The sequence below is a fragment of the Oratosquilla oratoria genome, chromosome 16, assembly GCF_046742065.1.
Source record: "Oratosquilla oratoria isolate Oo_2021 chromosome 16, ASM4674206v1, whole genome shotgun sequence".
Taxonomy (NCBI): domain Eukaryota; kingdom Metazoa; phylum Arthropoda; class Malacostraca; order Stomatopoda; family Squillidae; genus Oratosquilla; species Oratosquilla oratoria.
In genome coordinates, this window is record NC_134792.1 from 12814623 (window position 1) to 12833462 (window position 18840).

Consider the following 18840-nt stretch of genomic DNA (forward strand, 5'->3'; position numbering starts at 1 on the left):
AAAGAGATGGATGGGCTGATTGTGCATTTCTAGACCTGAAAAAAGCTTTTGATAAGGTGCCACATAAGGTGCCGTCATTCAGGAGGTGCTAAGATAAGAGGGAGGGTGGAGGGGTGTGGAGTGTATTCAGGGGTGGAATGGGTGGGATTGATTTTGTGCCTTTTTCTTTTTGGCTACCCCCCTTGTAAGGGGGAAAAAGCCTTGGTATATGTATGTATGTATGCCACATAAGAGATTGTTAAAGAAATTAGAAGCTGCAAGAGGAATACAGGGCAAACTGCTGAAGTGGATGGACGACTTCTTGCATGAAAGAAAAATGAGAGTGGTGATAAGAGACAAACATTCTAATTGGGATGAAGTGATTAGTGGAGTTCCACAGGGAACAGTTCTGACCCCAATAAGGTTTGCTATATATATTAATGATATATGGATGAAGGAACTGAAAGTTATATGAGCTCCTTTGCGAATGATGCAAAATTGTTGAAAAAAGTGAACACTGTAGACGGTTGTGAGTCACTACAGAGTGATCTCAATAAAGTATGGGAATTGAGTAGGAAGTGGGAGATGGAATTCAACATTAAGAAGTGTAGTATAATGGAATTAGGAAGAAACAAAAAAAGAATAGTGGGATCATATACATTGGGAGAGGAAGATATTAAAGAAGTAGAAAATGAGAAGGACCTGGGAGTCATTATTATGAATAATATGTCCCCTGAGAAACATATAAACAAAATTTTTGGAGAAACTTATAATTTAATAAGATCAATCAAAGTGGCATTTACATACCTGGACGAAGAAATGGTGAAGAAAATACTAGTCACTTTGATAAGACCAAAATTGGAGTGTGCAGTGACAACGTGGTCACCAAATACAAAAAATGTATAACAAAACTTGAAAGAATACAAAGAGCAATTACGAAATTGGCACCAACACTCTCAGAACTATCATATGAGGATAGACTAGCAAAACTTGAGCTACAGACATTAGAACAAAGAAGAGAGAGAGGAGACTTGATAACTATTTATAGAATCATGAAAGGCATAGAAACTATTGATAGAGAGGATCTAATAAAATGGGATAGTAGAGATTCAAGAGGACACGGAATGAAAATCAAGAAAAGCAGTTATAGAAGAGACCTGAAAAAGAACAGCTTTCCCCACAGGGTAATAGACATTTGGAACAAGTTAGATGAAAATGTGGTGTGTGTAAAAACGATACATGAATTTAAAAACAGTCTAGATAAAACGAGATATGAAGACAGGACACCACAAGCATAGCTCCCCTTCCTGTAAAATACAAGGTAAATACATGCACATGCATATTCTAAATCTGTATTCACAATTGAAAATGCACAAAACTGGGATGAAGGACAGAAAGATCCCCACAATTGAAGAAATAATTGTGATACAGAAAGAAATAAGGGACCAAATAATGAACTTTGATGTCAGAAAATCACTTAAATACACATGCCAAGGTTTGAGTTGCTCAAAATCGAAAAGGTCATTCAACTGTGAGTAGTGTCCCAACATTAAAAACACTATTATTTTGATACAACCTATACAGGTTTATAGTCTACAGTAGACCCCACAATGCCGCCCCCTTAAAAGTGCCGCCAGGGGTGGACCGCCCCTGCCTAGCTACGCCACTGCCAGTTTTCATGAGTCCTCCATTTTGTCCATTGTAACAAGCACAATTATGTAAATGTAATCAGGTAAATAAATGCCATATGATTTCTACATAAAATCTTATAGAAACAATTCTCACAACAAACTAAGAATTTTACCCCAGTTATCCAGAGAATGGGGCTACAAGTCAGATCACAAATCAGTAATGAATGTATCAAAATAAAATCACAACATTTCAAATTATATTTCTACATACATATACCAATAGTGATTTCCCCCTTACAGGGAAGGTAGCCAAAAAACAAAGGCATAAAATCCACTCCCACCCATTCCATCTTCACATACTCCACTCCCATTCACCACCTTCCCTCCCTCTTATCTTGGCACCTCCTGGATAATGGGTCATCCCAGCATCTCGTAATGTAGCAAGACACAAGACAACTCCCCCTCTCTGTCCCCTCATGCAGAAATGGAGAAGATGGGGAGAAATCCCTTTGGGCTGCATCAAAATGTCATTCACACATACTCCCTCATCCCCCCATCCCCCACCCACTCCCTTCTATGCATCACAGCATCATCCATACACAACCATTCTCCACTCACCCTTATCTTCTGTCTTCTCCTTTCTTTCCTCAACAGATATTCCCCTCTTTTCCCATGCCCCTTTTATCGCCATCCATCCATCTCATCCTTGGTCACCCCCTCATGTTCACTCCCACCTCTGCCTTCCACACCTCTTTTACTAATTTTTCTTCACTCATTCTTTCCATGTGTCCAAACCATCCCCCCAATACTCTTTTATCAACCCTATCTCCTAATTTATAATTATGCTCACACATACTACCTCACCCCCCATCCCCTGGCCCATTCCACCTCATGCATCACAACATCCTCCATATACAACCATTCTCCATTCACCCCTGTCTTCTGTCCTCTCCCGTCCTTCCTCAACAGACATTCCCCTCTTCCCCAAAGCTCCCTTCACCCCATCCATCCACCTCATCCTAGGACGTCCCTTCATGTTCACTCCCTCCACATCTGCCTTCCATACCACTTTTACTAGTCTTTCTTCACTCATTCTTTCCATGTGTCCAAACCATCCTAATATTCTTTCATCAACCCTATCTCCCAACCTCCTTTCCACCCCCGTTCTCCTCCTCACCTCATTTCTCACTCTATCTAGCCTAGTAACCCCCATCATACTTCTCAGACACCTAATCTCAAACACATTCAAACTCCTTCTCTCTTCCTCTCATATGTTCCATGTTTCTGCCCCAAACAGTGCTGTTGGCACAATCACTCCTTCATACAGTCTCCTCTTAGCATCCATTCCCAAATGTCTATTCCTCATTACACTTTTTAATCCACCAAGGCATTTACTCGCTTCTCTCAATCTACATTCTACCTCCACCTTCACTCCACCTTTTCCTGCCACATTTGCATCCAAGTATCTAAAACTATCCACTTCCTCCAGTCGCTCCCCTTAATGCTCACTTCCAGTCTACTGCCAATTTCACCCCTTGTACATCTCATCACCTTACTTTTACCCACATTTATCTTTAGCTTTCTTCTATCACATACTCTCCCAAACTCTGCCGGGGGATGGGGGGTGAGGTAGTATGTGAGAGCAAAATTTGACGCAGCCCGAAGGGATTTCTCCCCGTTTTCTCCTTTTATGCAATGGGGGGACGGAGAGGGGGGGTCGCCGATTTAATGAAGCGGCCTTGCTGTGGATGTGCTGTGTCTTGCGACACTGCTTCTGACCCAGGGCAGTGGACAAGGTGCAGGGATGACCCGTCATCCAGGAGGTGCTAAGATAAGAGGGAGGGTGGAGGGGTGTGGTGTGTATTCAGGGATGGAATGGGTGGGAATGATTTTATGCCTTTTCCTTTTTGGCTACCTCCCTTGTAAGGGGGAAAAAGCCTTGGTATATGTATGTATGTATCTCCTAATTCCCTTTCCACCCCCTTCTGAAGAAGGAAAATTTTCTAATCACCAGCACGTCCTACATTTACTCTCAATATTCACATTTCACCTCCATTGTTCTTTGATGGGAGACTTTTTATTACTCAGAAGAACAGTCTAATAAACCAGATGACATTTCTCCACCAATTTACCTTCAGGTTTGTAGCCCCTTATCTGTTATTACATACTTAGAGCAAAATTTTCTATTTGTTATGATTTGTTTTCTGTAAAATTTGGAAACCCATTAATTTTTTTTTCTTCTTTTTATTGACATGATGGAGGACCATCATTAAAGAAAATGTGAAGTTAAAAGTTAAAAATAAATCAGTGAACTTCCCAAATTACAACTCATATACATTAAATATGAAAACAAATTAATAAATAAAACAGCAATGCACAAAATAGCTCTAAAATGATGTTTAGTTTCTTCCACAAAATTAGATTAAGTATAACATGGAAAACAATTATGCACACATGTATGCCTGATATGTGCTCTTAGTATGCTAAGTGTGGCTGAGGTATTACGATTATGTTACTCTACCTTGCTGTAGCACCTTCAGCTGACAGGAGGTCTGAATATTGCCGGCTGGGTTGTTGGCCATACACTGATACATTCCAGCATCTGTCACAACAAGGCCAAGGATTTTCAGGTTGTTTCCATTTACATACTGTAAGGATAGAAAAAATAAAATAAAATAAAATAAAACAAAGTGTAATATCAATCTGCTTTCCTTGGCAAATTTTGAAAAATAAAATGCTATTTCTGTTAACTCAATTACAGCTATCAACTATCAGTAAATGAGAATGAGAGAGAGAGAGGGAGACAGAGAGAGAGGGAGAGAGAGCAAGAGAGAGAGAGAGAGAGAGAGAGAGTGAGAGAGAAAGAGAGTGAGAGAGACAGAGAGGGAGAGGGGGAGAGAGGGAGAGGGGGAGAGAGGGAGAGGGGGAGAGAGGGAGAGGAGAGGAGAGAGACCATAACCATAATAATGTTCATGATCAACTACTGCAATGCTTTAACCTGCAGCAATTGTGGAGTTGTGGGTTTTTAGTCAGTGGAGCACAACGGTAACAATTATTATCATATATGCAATTCATCAAATAACATTTTCATTTTTTTCTTAAAATCTCATAAAAACCTACCTGAAAGTATTCACTCTCAATAATCAATTCTCCATCCTTGAGCCAGGAAATGGTTGGCTGCGGACGCCCATATACATCACACTCTAACTCTATATCCTCTTTCTCATAGGCAATTGTGTTCTTTGGTTTTTGTACAAATCGAGGTGTCACTGTGACAAAAGTAAATCAATCAACCAATAAATAATTTATATGCCATCAATTATTACATGAACTCATTTTTTTCACATTATACAATGTATATAACTTATCACAGAATTGCCATCTTATATTGTATACCCTAGAAACTCACATCAAAAAGGTCACTGAGGAAACTTAAAATATACTGAAGAACATAAGCATATCATTCCATTACATGGACAAAGATATGAAGATTATAAAAACTAATTTGCCCAAGATTGGAATATGCTGCACTGGTGTGGTCAGTCACACACACACACACAAAGAATAGAGTAGAGATGATTATGATAGAAGTAGAAGACAGAGATAAGAAGAGCAGAAAGTTTGTAATAAACTACGTGCCCCCAAAAACAGCCTCGTGGGAAGAGAGTGAACATAAAAGTATGTTAGAAGACACATGAATAACATTAAACAAGATAATGGAAGATGGAGGAAGAATAGTTATGATGGGCGACTTTAATTGCAAAGAAATCTGCTGGGAAGAGATGACCGTAAAGGGTGGAGAAGACTCATGGGGAAATGTTCTACTTGAGATGATTATTGACCACACAATGATACAATGGATTCAAGAGAACACTAGGTATAGAAATGAAGAAGAACCATCGAGACTAGACCTAATAATCACATCAGAACCTGAAATAGTGGAAAAGATAGAATAACAGGCACCAATAAGTAAAAGTGACCTCATATTGATAGAACTAGAACTAAATGAGAAAAAATACATGAAAAGAAATGAACAATATAGAAAAGGAAGAATGATGTATGAAAAAACAAATTTTTATAAAATAAGCGAATTCTTTCAAAATGAAAACTGGGAAAGAATACACAAAGAAGATACAACAGTAGAAGAGAAATGGAATATTTTGACAAAAAATTATAAAAAAAAAAAAAAAAAAAGTGGAAAAGTATGTCCCAAGACAAAAGCAAGAAAAAGAATATGTAAAGTGCTGGTACAACAAAAGTTGTAGGGAGTTAAAAGACAAAAGAGATAAAGCTTGGACCAAATGGAAGAAAGACAAAAGACCTGAAAAATGGAAAATATATACTTGTTATAGAAATGAATATGTACAAGCGTGCAGAGAAGAAAAGAGAAAATATGAAAAAGATGTCATAGAAAAATGTAAAGATCAACAAAAACTATTCTACAGATTTGTAAACAATAAACTGAAAAACAAACAAGATTTGGAGAAATTAAGACAAGGAGGAGTTGAATACACAGAGGAAATAGAAATGGCAGAAATTATGAACAAGCATTTTAAATCAGTGTTTACAAGGGAGAATATACAACCGGAAGAGATCGAATGGAAAGAGAAAGTCCCCCCTATGAAAGAAATAGAAGTAACAAAGAATGAAATAATGAAACACTTGAGTATCTTGATGTTAGAAAATCACATGGACCAAATGAAATAGCAAACTGGATTTTGAAAGAATGCAGAAATGAACTGGCAAACAAAATACATAGCATAATAAATAGTTCCTTGAAAGAAGGAAAAGTTCCAAAAGATTGGAAAAAAGCAAATATAGTACCTATATATAAAGGAGGTAATAAAGAAGACCCTACCAACTATAGACCAGTCTCTCTAACAAGTACAATAGCAAAAATTTGTGAAAGATTGATCAAAAGTAAATGGGTAAAATATTTAGAAAAAAAAAAACAGCGTGCTAAATCCAAGGCAATTTGGATTCAGACAAGGACGATCATGCGTCACTAATTTAATATGTTTCTATTCAAGGCTAATATATATAATACAAGAAAGAGATGGATGGGCTGATTGTGCATTTCTAGACCTAAAAAAAAGCTTTTGAGCAAAGAAATTAGAAACTGAAGGAGGAATATAGGGCAAACTGCTTAAATGGATGGATGACTTTTTGCAAGAAAGAAAAAGGAGAGTAGTGATAAGAGACAAACACTCAAAATGGGATAACGTAATAAGCGGTGTTCCACAAGGAACAGTTCTGGCCCCAATAATGTTTACTATATATATTAATGATATGGATGAAGAAATTGAAAGTTATATGAGCTTCCTTGCAGATGATGCAAAACTATTAAAAAAAGTGAACACGGAAGAAGATTGTGAGTCGCTGCAGAGTGATCTAAATAAAGTATGGGAATGGAGTAGGAAGTGGGAGATGAAGTTCAACACTAAAAAGTGTAGTATAATGGAATTTGGACAAACAAAAACAGACAGGATCAAATAAATTTGGAGAAGAAGGAATAAAAAAAGTAGAAACTGAGAAGGACCTGGGAGTCATTGTTATGAATAATATGTCACCTGAGAAACATATAAATAAGATTTTTGGAGAAACTTATAATTTAATAAGAACAATTAAAGTGGCATTTACATACCTGGATGAAGAAATGGTGAAGAAAATTCTAATCACTCTGATAAGACCAAGATTGGAATATGCTGCAACAATGTGGTCACCAAGTACAAAAAAAAATGTATAAAAAAAACTTGAAAGAATACAAAGAGCAATTACAAAATTGGCACCAACACTCTCAAAACTATCATATGAAGAGAGACTAGCAAAACTTGAACTACAGACACTAGAGCAAAGAAGAGAGAGAGGAGATTTGATAGCTATTTACAGAATCATGAAAGGCATAGAAATTATTGATAGAGAGAATCTGATAAAATGGGATGATAGAAATACAAGAGGACATGGAAAGAAAATCAAGAAAGACAGCTACAGAAGAGATCTGAAAAAGAACAGCTTTCCTCACAGAGTAATAGACAGTTGGAACAAGTTAGATGAGAAAGTGGTGTGTGCAAAAACAATACTTGAATTTAAAAATAGTTTAGATAAAATGAGATATGAAGACGGGACACCATGAGCATAGCTCCCCTTCCCGTAAAATACAACTAGGTAAATACACACGACAGTTGAAGTGACAGCAAATATTGAAACTAAAAAAATAATAATAATAAAATAAAATAAATAAATAAATAAATAAAATCGTGGATCTCAACAATGAGGGAGTACCTGTGTTGTATTAGTAGGGAAGGGGGAAAAGCTTGTGGTGTAGTGGGAAGGTGAAGAAAAAGGAGAAGGGGAGGGATAATTGAGGAAAATGGAAGAAAATGAGGAAGGGGATGAATGGACCCTGGAAGTCTGAAGGAATGTCAACAAAAGATGCGCTGACGATAGAGGTGAAGTTAAAGAAATTAGCAAAAAGGTAAAAATTAGAAATATAGATAAGAGCAGTGCAATGGAAGTTGGAGATAATTATTTCCATGGATTTAATGAGGGAAAAGATGACAACCTTCCCCCATTAACAAGTCTAGAGGAAAAACTAACAAAAATGAACGAACAATGGGAGGTTAGGTTGAGTCAACTTGCACTAATTACACAATGAGTTCATAAATTGGAAGAAGTAAAGAAGAACCAATACCTAGATAATGAAATAGAGGAATTAAAAAGACAGTTAAAAGAAAGGATGAGAATGAGGAATTAAAGAATAATAATAAAGAGAATAAAGAGTCCATAGAAAAAGAGGTAAGTGGTTGGAAAAAGGTTCAGGAAAATGGCAAAATTGAATTTAGAGATATAGTGAAACAATAGAAGAAGGAACACACTAAGGACACAGTTATTATTGTGATGAGAGAGAAGGAAAATATAGTAAGAGACTTAGCAGATACAAAGAAATGTATAATTATGTTAGGAATGGAAGAGAAACATAATCCAAATAGGACTACAAGACTAAAGGAGGAGAAAGAAAGAGTGAAAAGGGTACTAAGAATATTTCAAGAGGGTGAACAGGGAATAGGGAAACTGAAGAAATATATAGACTTGGGAAATACAGTTTAGACAAGACCAGACCAATTAAGATTAAATTCAGGTCACAAACAATAGCAGAGAATGTCTTATCAAAAACAGGAAAACTAGCAGAAAGAGATCAGTACAAACAGGTACGGATAAAAAGAGAGATGAATAAAGAGCAAAGAAAGGAAGAGAAAACAAAAAGAATCGAAGCTAGAAAAAAAAAAAAAAACGAGAAGAGAACAGTCAGAAAAAGATAAATTCTATTGGAGAGTAGTGGATATGAAAGTGAGGAAATTGTTCATAGGAGAGAAAAACAGAGGGGAAACAGAAAACAGGATGGAAGTAGCACAAAATTAAAAGTGTCCTTCACAAATATAGATGGATTAATAACAGGCTTGGATGAACTGAATGATTACCTGATGGAAAAGGAACCTGACATAATGGGAATTGTGGAGACAAAATTGAAAGGTCCATTACCACCCAACAGTATAGGACATGGTGTATATAATTATTGGATTAGAAACAGAGAAGTGAAACAAGGTGGTGGGGTTATGTTCCTAAGGATATAAATGTGAGGAATGTCACATATGGAAAGAATAGAGAGGAAATGATCATGATGGAAATAGAGGACAGGGACAAAAAAGAGCAGGAAGTTTGTGGTAAATTATGTGCCTCCTAAAGCAGCTTCATGGGAAGAGAAAGAATACAAAAATATGTTAGAAGACACAAGGATAACACTAAATAAGGTAACGGATGATGGAGGAAGACTAGTTATAATGGGTGACTTTAATTGTAAAGAAATCTGCTGGGAAGAAATGACAGTGAAGGGTGGAGATATACTACTTGATATGATTATAGAACATACAATGACACAATGGATACAAGAGAATACTAGGTATAGAAATGAGGAAGAACCATTGAGACTAGACCTAATACTCAAATCAGAACCTGAAATAGTGGACAAGATTGAATATAAGACACCACTAGGTAAAATAGATCATATATTAGTTGAACTGGAACTAAAAGAAGAAAAATACACAAGAAAAAATGAACAATATAGAAAGGGAAGATTTATGAATGGAAAAACAAATTTTGATAAGATGAGAAAAAAAAAATCAAAAAGAAGACTGGGAAAGGATATACAAAGAGGAAACAACAGTACAAGAGAAATGGAAAATTTTGATAATTTATAAGGAGTGGAAAAGTATGTTCCAAGACAAAAAAAAAAAAAAAAAAAGGATGTAAAATGTTGGTACAACAAAAGATGGAGAGTTAAAAAATAAAAGGGATAAAGCTTGGATAAAATGGAGGAAAGAAAAAAAAAACGAAAAATGGAAAATATATACTGATTATATAAATTTACCTGGTTGTATTTACCTAGTTGTATTTTATGGGATGAGAGCTATGCTTGTAGTGACCTGTTTTTGTATCTCTCCACATCCAGTTTATTCTTAAAATCGTGTATAGTTCTGGCATTCACTGTTCCTCCGTTTAGTTTGTTCCAGACATCAATTGCTCTATGTGGGAAGTTATTTTCTTTCTTTTTTTCATGTCTTTTCTGTAACTGTCTTTAGTTTCTTTTTGTGTCCACTCATTTCTTTTCTGCCCCACTTTAATAAGTCGTCTCTATTGAGAATTTCCATCCCTTTCATATTTCTGAAAATGGTCAGCAAATTGTCTCTTTCTCCTCTCTGATCCAGTGTTGACAGATGTAATTTCTCCAATCTTTGCTTGTATGTCAGATCTGACAGTGTGGGTGCCATTTTTGTTGCTGCTCTTTGGATTATTTCTAATTTTTTTATGTTCTTCTTTGTGCTAGGTGCCCATAGTGTTGCAGCATATTCTAGTTTAAGTCTTATCAGTGTAACTATTTTTTTATCCATCTCCTCATCTATGTAGTTGAAGGCCACTTTCATTGACCTTAATAAGTTATAAGTCTCTCCAAATAATTTATTGACATGTTTATCTGGTGTCAAGTCACTTGAGATGATTACTCCTAGGTCCCTTTCTGAATCAACTTTTTTGACTTGTTTCCAATTTTATATTGTCCCGGTACTCTATTTTTACTTTTTCCAAATTCCATTATGCTTCATTTTTTAACGTTGAAGTTCATCTCATATCTCCGACTCCATTCCCATATTTTGTCTAGGTCATCTTGCAACAATCTTCTTCTGTTCCTACTCTCTTAAGTAATTTAGCATTGTCCGTAAAGAAGTTCATGTAACAGTTTACTTCCTCATCCATATCATTTATATGTATGGCAAACATTAAAGGAGCCAATATAGTGCCTTGTGGGACGCCACTTTTCACATCTTCCCAGTTTGAATTTTTGTCTCAAGTACTACTCTCATTTCTCTCCCAGTTAAGAAATCCTTCATCCATTCCAGCAGTTTACCTTGTATTCCTCCTACTACTTCAATTTTTCTTATTAATTTTTTATGTGGTACTTTGTGGAATGCCTTCTGCAATGAAGGCCAAAATATCATGATGGGATGTAATGACAGTGGAAGACAAAAGACACGATGGGATGTAATTATAGTGGAGGAAAAAAATATCACGGTAGGATATAATGTCACTGGAGGACAAAATATAATTTTAGAAAGGGATGCCGGACATAATGTCACTAAACATCGGGAGGCCGGCATGAATCACGGTGACGTAGGGGGACAAAATATACAAAAGAGATCGGATGAGCATGATCGACCAGATGTCCATGATGGGGGAAATGTTAATTTTGATGGGAGAAATGCTAATGAGGCATTGAATGTCAATGAAGGACCAAATAATAATATAGAGCAAGGTACAAATAAAAAACAAAATGATAATGTAAGACATGATATTGAAACTCAAAATGTGTCAAAAAAGAAATAATCACGAGTTTCTTAAAACCATGTACTTTAATACTCGTAGTATTAGGAACAAATTTCAAGAAATACAAGCGTATGTCAAAAGCGAAAATCTCGATATGATAGGAATGACTGAGACATGGTTAAATGGTACAGAGTTCGAAGCTGAATTTAATATTGCGGGATTTAAACACTTTCATCAGGATAGAAACCACAAGAAAGGTGGGGGTGTTCTGTTGTACGTTAAAAACAATGTTCACGCTTGTGTTTTAGAGAAAGTGAAACAGGATGCATATGATAGTTTGTGGGTTGAGTTTACCCAAACAAATGGAGAAAAAATGAATATAGGTGTAATATATAGGCCAAAGACATTATCATTAGCAGACGACAAACTGTTATTTCAAGAACTGTCTAGTTTCTGCAACTGGGATTTATTGATAATGGGCGATTTCAATTTTACTGACATTGATCGGATGACCCTTGAACATGGCCATATAGGTAGTCGCCTTGATTGATTGTCTTGGTGACAATTACTTAATTCAGCATGTAAAAGAGCCCACAAGATATGGAAACTTACTCGATCTATTGATCACTAGCCGTGAAAGCATGGTAACTGATGTAGAAGTTGGTGAAACTGTCGCAAATAGCGATCACAACTTAGTTAGATTCAAACTCACAATTTTTTTTAGAATAGATACTTGTGTTTCTAAAATACCCGATCTCAGTAAAGCTCAGTTCATAGGACTACGTCAGGAGCTTCAGCTTACAGATTGGGAGGCAAAATTAAACGAAAGATCTGTAGATCAGATGTGGGAAATATTTCAAAATACGCTCACTAAGGTGATTCATACTTACATTCCTTTTAACCCCTTCCATACGGTGCCGCACACGTAGGCGTCATGAGGAGCAAGTGGATTCGCGACGCTGCCATATCGGCGTCTTGATTATATTTATTGTAGTCACCCCTGTGTTTTTACATTCTCTCTAATCTGCTCTTAATCCCATTCTCTGTGGTTTTCAAAATTCACGGGTGAAAGAGAGAACGATCGATATAAGCCGTGACTATATTTTATGATGCGAGTATTATTACGACACGTTGTACGGCTGGCATTGGCTGCTGCCCGCGAGATTTAAGTCCCATAGTGAAGTGGCTCAACAAAGAAACTGAAAAAAGTATTGCTAAAAAGAGACAGGATTATAAGAAATATAAGTGCTCGGGTGCATCTAATGACTATGAAAATTATGTATCAATACAGAGATTTAAAAAAGACAATAAGTAAAAGAAAACAACAATACGAAATTAACATCGCTGATAAATCCAAAGAGAATCCCAAAGAATTCTATAGTTACATTAGAGATAAAAAGGTTGTTAGGAATCACATTGGTCCACTATTATCTGCTGATGGTCAACTTGAATATTCAAATGAAATAATATGTAATATCCTAAATAATTATTTTACCTCGATATTCATAAACGGAACACCTCAAAGTGAACTCCAAACTGAAACCTGTGAAATGTCTTGGGTAAGCTTACTCACTACAGTAAATATAACAAAAGAAAAAATTAAAAGGTGTATAGATCAACTCAAAGTTAATAAAACACCAGGGCCTGATGGTTGGCATCCAAGAATCTTAAAGGAAATGAAAAATGAGATTGTTGTTCCATTAGAAATTATTTTCAAGAAATCCATCATATCCAGAGATGTCCCAAGAGAATGGAAGCTAGCTAACTTTACTCCCATATTAAAAAAAAAGGTGACAAAAAGAAACCAAATAACTATAGGCCTATAAGTTTGACTTCTATCATAGGAAAAATAATGGAAACTATCATCAGAGATGCTATCGAACATCATTTAGAAAGTAACCGTTTGATAAATGATAGCCAGCATGGTTTCAGACAGAAACATTCTTGCGTGACTAACTTACTTGAATTCTACAACACAGTTATCTCGAATTATGACAAAAGAAACAATATAGATTTAATATATATAGACTTTGCAAAAGCTTTTGATACCATCCCACACGAAAGACTACTTACTAAATTAGCTTTACACGGAATAAGTGGTAGCCTATTAAGTTGGACTAGTAATTGGTTGAATGGTTGAAAACAGAGAGTTGTTTTAAATGGAAAAACTTCTAGATGGAAAAATGTTATAAGTGGAGTTCCTCAGGGTCCCGTTCTTGGGCCACTTCTATTCATAGTATATATAAATTATATAGACCATGGACTAAAATCTACTGTTTCCAAATTTGCTGATGATACAAAACTGTGCGGAATGGCAAATGATCACTTAAACCAATTAGATATTCAAGAAGATTTAGATCAATTACAGCAATGGTCTGAAAAGTGGCTAATGAAATTTAACACAAGTAAATGCAAGGTAATGCACATAGGTAAAAATAACAGTAAGTACGATTACAAGTTATTTGGAAATTCGTTAACAACAGTGAATAGTGAAAAAGATCTCGGCGTGATTATCAGTAACGACCTCAAATCATCCAAGCAGTGTATTTCAGCCTCTGAGAAAGCAAATAAGATTCTAGGACTGATTGCGCGATCTTTTGATTTCAAAAGTCCATCATTCATTAACAAGCAATATAAATCGTTAGTTCATCCACATTTGGAATATGCTGTTTCCGTATGGTCACCGAATCTCATTAAAGACATTGACAGACTGGAAAAAGTACAACGGTGAGCCACAAAACTGATTCCAAATATCAAAAATAAATCATATGAAAATTGACTAAAACATATGAATCTGTTTTCCCTAAAAAAGCGTAGACTCAGAGGTGACTTGATACAGGTCTTTAAAATTCTAAAGGGAATTGACATCAAAAGTGACAAAATTTTCACATTGAATGAGAATCAAACAAGAAACAATGGTCTCAAACTGTCCGGAAATAGATTCAAGTTGGAAGTAGGTAGAAACAACTTTGCCAACCGTGTAGTTAATGAATGGAATAAACTTCCTGCACAGGTAGTGCAATGTAGTTCAGTTCGAAGCTTTAAGAATCATTTAGATAAACACCTAAGCAAGATGCTGTAATGATTATGATTTATTTTATATTATTTGTTTTTGTTTTGTTATCATTTGTCTGTTTGATTTTCATTTATTATTAGTTTTATGTCAATTCATTATTATTTAGTATTTACCTGTTTGTTTATTATTTAACTATACCTATGCATTTATTTATTTTATTTGTTATTTACATTATTATAATTTTTGTTTATTATTTTATTATTATAATTATTTTTTTTCACATCCGACCTAGATATGGACCAAAAGGTCTCCTGTCGGCATGCTCTGCCTTTGTAATCCTTTGTTTTGTAATCTGCCCAGCCATCTCTTTCTTGTATTATCTCAATTAATCTCGAGTAAAAGCAGATTAGGTTTGTGGTGCATGATCTTCCACTTCTAAAACCAAATTGTTTGGGGATTACTATTTTATTTTCTTCCAAGTGTTTGGTCCATTTGTTTCTGATAACTTTTTTGCATATTTTTGCTACGGAGCTTGTAAGGGATACCAGTCTGAAGTTTGTAGGAGCTTCCCTATGTTCTCCCATATATATATTGGTACTATGTTTGCATCTTTCCAATCTTGTGGCACCTTTCCCTCTTTGAGTGAGAAGTCAATTATCTTGCATAGTTTATCTGTCAGTTCGTCTATACACTCTTTCAGTATCCAATTTGCAATTCCATCTGGTCCATGCGATTTCCTGAATATGTACAAGTGTGCAGAAAAGAAAAGAGAAAATACGAAAAGGATGTCATAAAAAAATGTAAAGATCAACCAAAACTATTTTATAGATTTGTAAACAACAAACTGAAAAACAAACAAGAATTAGTGAAACTATGACAAGGAGGAATAGAATACACAGAGGAAATAGAAATGGCAGAAATTATGAACAAGCATTTGAAATTAGTTTTTACGAGAGAGAACATACAACTGAGAGATGTAGAGTGGGAGGAGAAAGTCCCGCCTATGAAAGAAATAGAGGTAACAAAGAATGAAATAATGAATCACTTGAGTAATCTTGATGTCAGAAAATCACATGGTCCAGACGAAATGACAAACTGGATTTTGAGAGAATGCAGGGACAAACTAACGGACAAAATACATAGTCTAGTAAGCACTTCATTGAAGATTGGAAAAGAGCAAATATAGCACCAATATATAAGAGGGGAAACAAAGAAGACCCTACAAATTATAGACCAGTCTCCCTTACAAGCATGGTAGCTAAAATTTGTGAATGAATTATCAAAATTAGATGGGTAAAGTATCTGGAAAAAAAAACAATGTACTAAATCCAAGGCAGTTTGGATTTAGACAAGGACGATCATGTGTCACAAGACTAATAGATATAATACAGGCAAGATATGGATGGGCTGATTGTGCATTTCTAGACCTGAAAAAAGCTTTTAAGAAGGTGCCACATAAGAAATTGCTTAAGAAATTAGAAACTGTAGGAGGAATACAGGGCAAACTACTTAAGTGTATGGAAGACTTCTTGCATGAAAGGAAAATGAGAGTGGTGATAAGAGACAAACATTCTAATTGGGATGAGGTAATTAGTGGAGTTCCACATGGAAGAGTTTTGGCCCTAATAATGTTTGCTATATATATTAATGATATGGATGAAGGAACTGAAAGTTATATGAGCTTCTTTGTAGATGATGCAAAAATGTTGAAAAAAGTGAACACCGAAGTAGATTGTGAATCACTGCGAAGCAATCTCAATAAAGTATGGGAATGGAGTAGGAAGTGGGAGATGGAATTCAACATTAAGAAGTGTAGTATAATGGAATTAGGAAGAAACAAAAAAAGAATAGTGGGATCATATACATTGGGAGAGGAAGAAATTAAAAAAGTGGAAAATGAGAGGAACCTGGGAGTCATTATTATGAATAATATGTCCCCTGAGAAACATATAAACAAAATTTTTGGAGAAACTTATAATTTAATAAGAACAATCAAAGTGGCATTTACATACCTAAACAAAGAAATGGTGAAGAAAATACTAGTCACTTTGATAAGACCAAAATTGGAGTATGCAGCAACAACGTGGTCACCAAATACAAAAAATGTATAACAAAACTTGAAAGAATACAAAGAGCAATTACGAAATTGGCACCAATGCTCTCAGAACTATCATATGAGGAGAGGCAGGCAAAACTTGAGCTACAGACATTAGAGCAAAGAAGAGAGAGAGAGGAGACTTGATAACTATTTATAGAATCATAAAAGGCATGGAAATTATTGATAGAGAGGATCTAATAAAATGGGATGGTAGAGACACAAGAGGACATGGAAAGAAAATAAAAAAAGACAATTATAGAAGAGACCTGAAAAAGAACAACATTCCCCACAGGATAATACACATTTGGAACAGGTTAGATGAGAATGTGGTGTGTGCCAAAATGATTGAATTTAAAAACAGTCTGGATAAAACAAGATATGGAGACAGGACACCACGAGTGTAGCTCCCCTTCCCATAAAATACAACTAGGTATATATATATATATATATATATATATATATATATATATAGAGAGAGAGAGAGAGAGAGAAGATAGTTCAGAACGCCATGACCAAAATGGTTCTAGATCTTTCTAGATCTTACTATTACACCAGAAACTTATACTCTGGGGCTGCTAATGTAAGAGGAGATAAGAAAAGGTGACCTAATAGCAGTATTTACAACCATGAAAGGTGTGGACATACTTGATAAAGTACATCTCTTAGTGTGGGAATAAAGGAAAACGAGAGGCCATGAAATGAAATTAGCCACTTTGGAACGATGATGCCTACATAGGCGTCATGAGACACAAATGGGTGCCAGCGTCAATGTCTTGATTATATATATTTTTTGTAGTTGTACATGAGTTACCCCAGATTCTGTAAACTGGTTTGATCATGTTGTCTGTGTTTATTATTATTCACAGTAAAAGAGAAGGAGTAATGTAGCAAAGATTTTATATTGTATCATGCGAGTAGTGTGATGTATCATTCGTATGGCAGCTGATGTTGCACACGAGAATTTGACTCATACTGAAGTGGTTAAGAAAAGGCTAGATATTTGAAGGACACTAAAAATATAGTTTTCCATGGAGTATTATGGATTCATGGAATAATTAAAAAGAAGGAAAAATAAAATTAAGTAACATGGGACAATTCAAGGTCAGAATTGAACACCAGGGATGTAGACAGGACCCTACAAGCATTGGTTTTATTTTGTATAATACAACTACATAAATACAAATTGATTAAATATATACAAAAGCTATATTTGGTTAAACTATCCAGAGTTTCAGTAAAAAGACTCATTCATTAATGAAGTAAAACTATTCCTACCTTGAACATGGACATGTGCTGAAGCATCTAATGAGTCTTCTCTATTTTCTGCACGACACATGTACGTGCCTTTGTCTTGCTCTTCAATATTAAAAATCTGTAAGCTTTGTGTTGTTCCAAGAAACAAAAACCTTGAATCCAGGTGACTGCAATAATACAGATTATACATTAACCAATATGAAGGATACACTGCCATTTCTTTAACTCTTCACTCAAGTATCACAAACTATCTGTATTTAGAGTACTTCATAAACTTACGCCATATCAATTGTTGCACCATCTTTCAGCCATACCACAGTTGGCAAAGGGTAACCATTTGCAGCACAATCAAGGGTAATAGTTTCTCCAACTTTAGCAACTATGGGCTGTGGCACAGCTATGAAGTTGGGAGGCGAAGGATCTCGTAATGCAAGTGCTGGTTGTACTGTCAGCACAGCTTCCTTGGATTTCTTACTTTTGTCTAAACTTGAAGCAACACATTGGTACTGCCCCTTGTCAGACATTGCTACATTTTCAATTTCTAGTGATCCTGAAGAGTAAGTTTTACAAATAAATACAGTAAATGGTTCTGAATATATCAGTACAGATGAATTGAGTACAACTTTCATGGCTGATTATAATATAAAAATGTCAATGGTATCTCATGGACAATTTAGATGAAAAAGAAAAGGATGCATCTTACCTGAAGGAAGCAAGGTCATTCTGGATGGGTCAAGAGAGAGAGGATGGTTGTTTTTGTACCATGCAATTGTTGGTTCTGGATTGCCTTTAATGCTACAGGCAAGTCGAGCTCGTTCTCCCTCAAATACTTGCAAATCTTCAGGATGTTCATCAAATTTGGGTAATGCTGAGAGAAGTAATCAATTTTGTCTTCATTACATTTCTAAAGCTTTCAGCATTAAACACTACAATATACACAAACAATATTCAAAGCCCACCCACCCCATCAGTAGTAACAAAAGGAACAT

The 18840-nt window shown here is 35.6% G+C and overlaps 1 protein-coding gene across 7 annotated transcripts in view; it reads right to left on the reverse strand.

Annotated features, from left to right (window-relative positions):
* Positions 1-18840, reverse strand: part of fra (neogenin protein frazzled) — a 569771-nt gene that overhangs the window by 168038 nt on the left and 382893 nt on the right. For all 7 annotated transcript variants that reach the window (XM_076199368.1, XM_076199367.1, XM_076199365.1 and 4 more), the window contains 5 exons: positions 18555-18719; positions 18131-18401; positions 17873-18018; positions 4731-4879; positions 4132-4258 (listed from right to left, as the gene is read on the reverse strand). In XM_076199368.1, coding sequence (XP_076055483.1) covers positions 4132-4258; positions 4731-4879; positions 17873-18018; positions 18131-18401; positions 18555-18719 — 858 coding nt within the window. The remainder of the gene's footprint in view (positions 1-4131; positions 4259-4730; positions 4880-17872; positions 18019-18130; positions 18402-18554; positions 18720-18840) is intronic.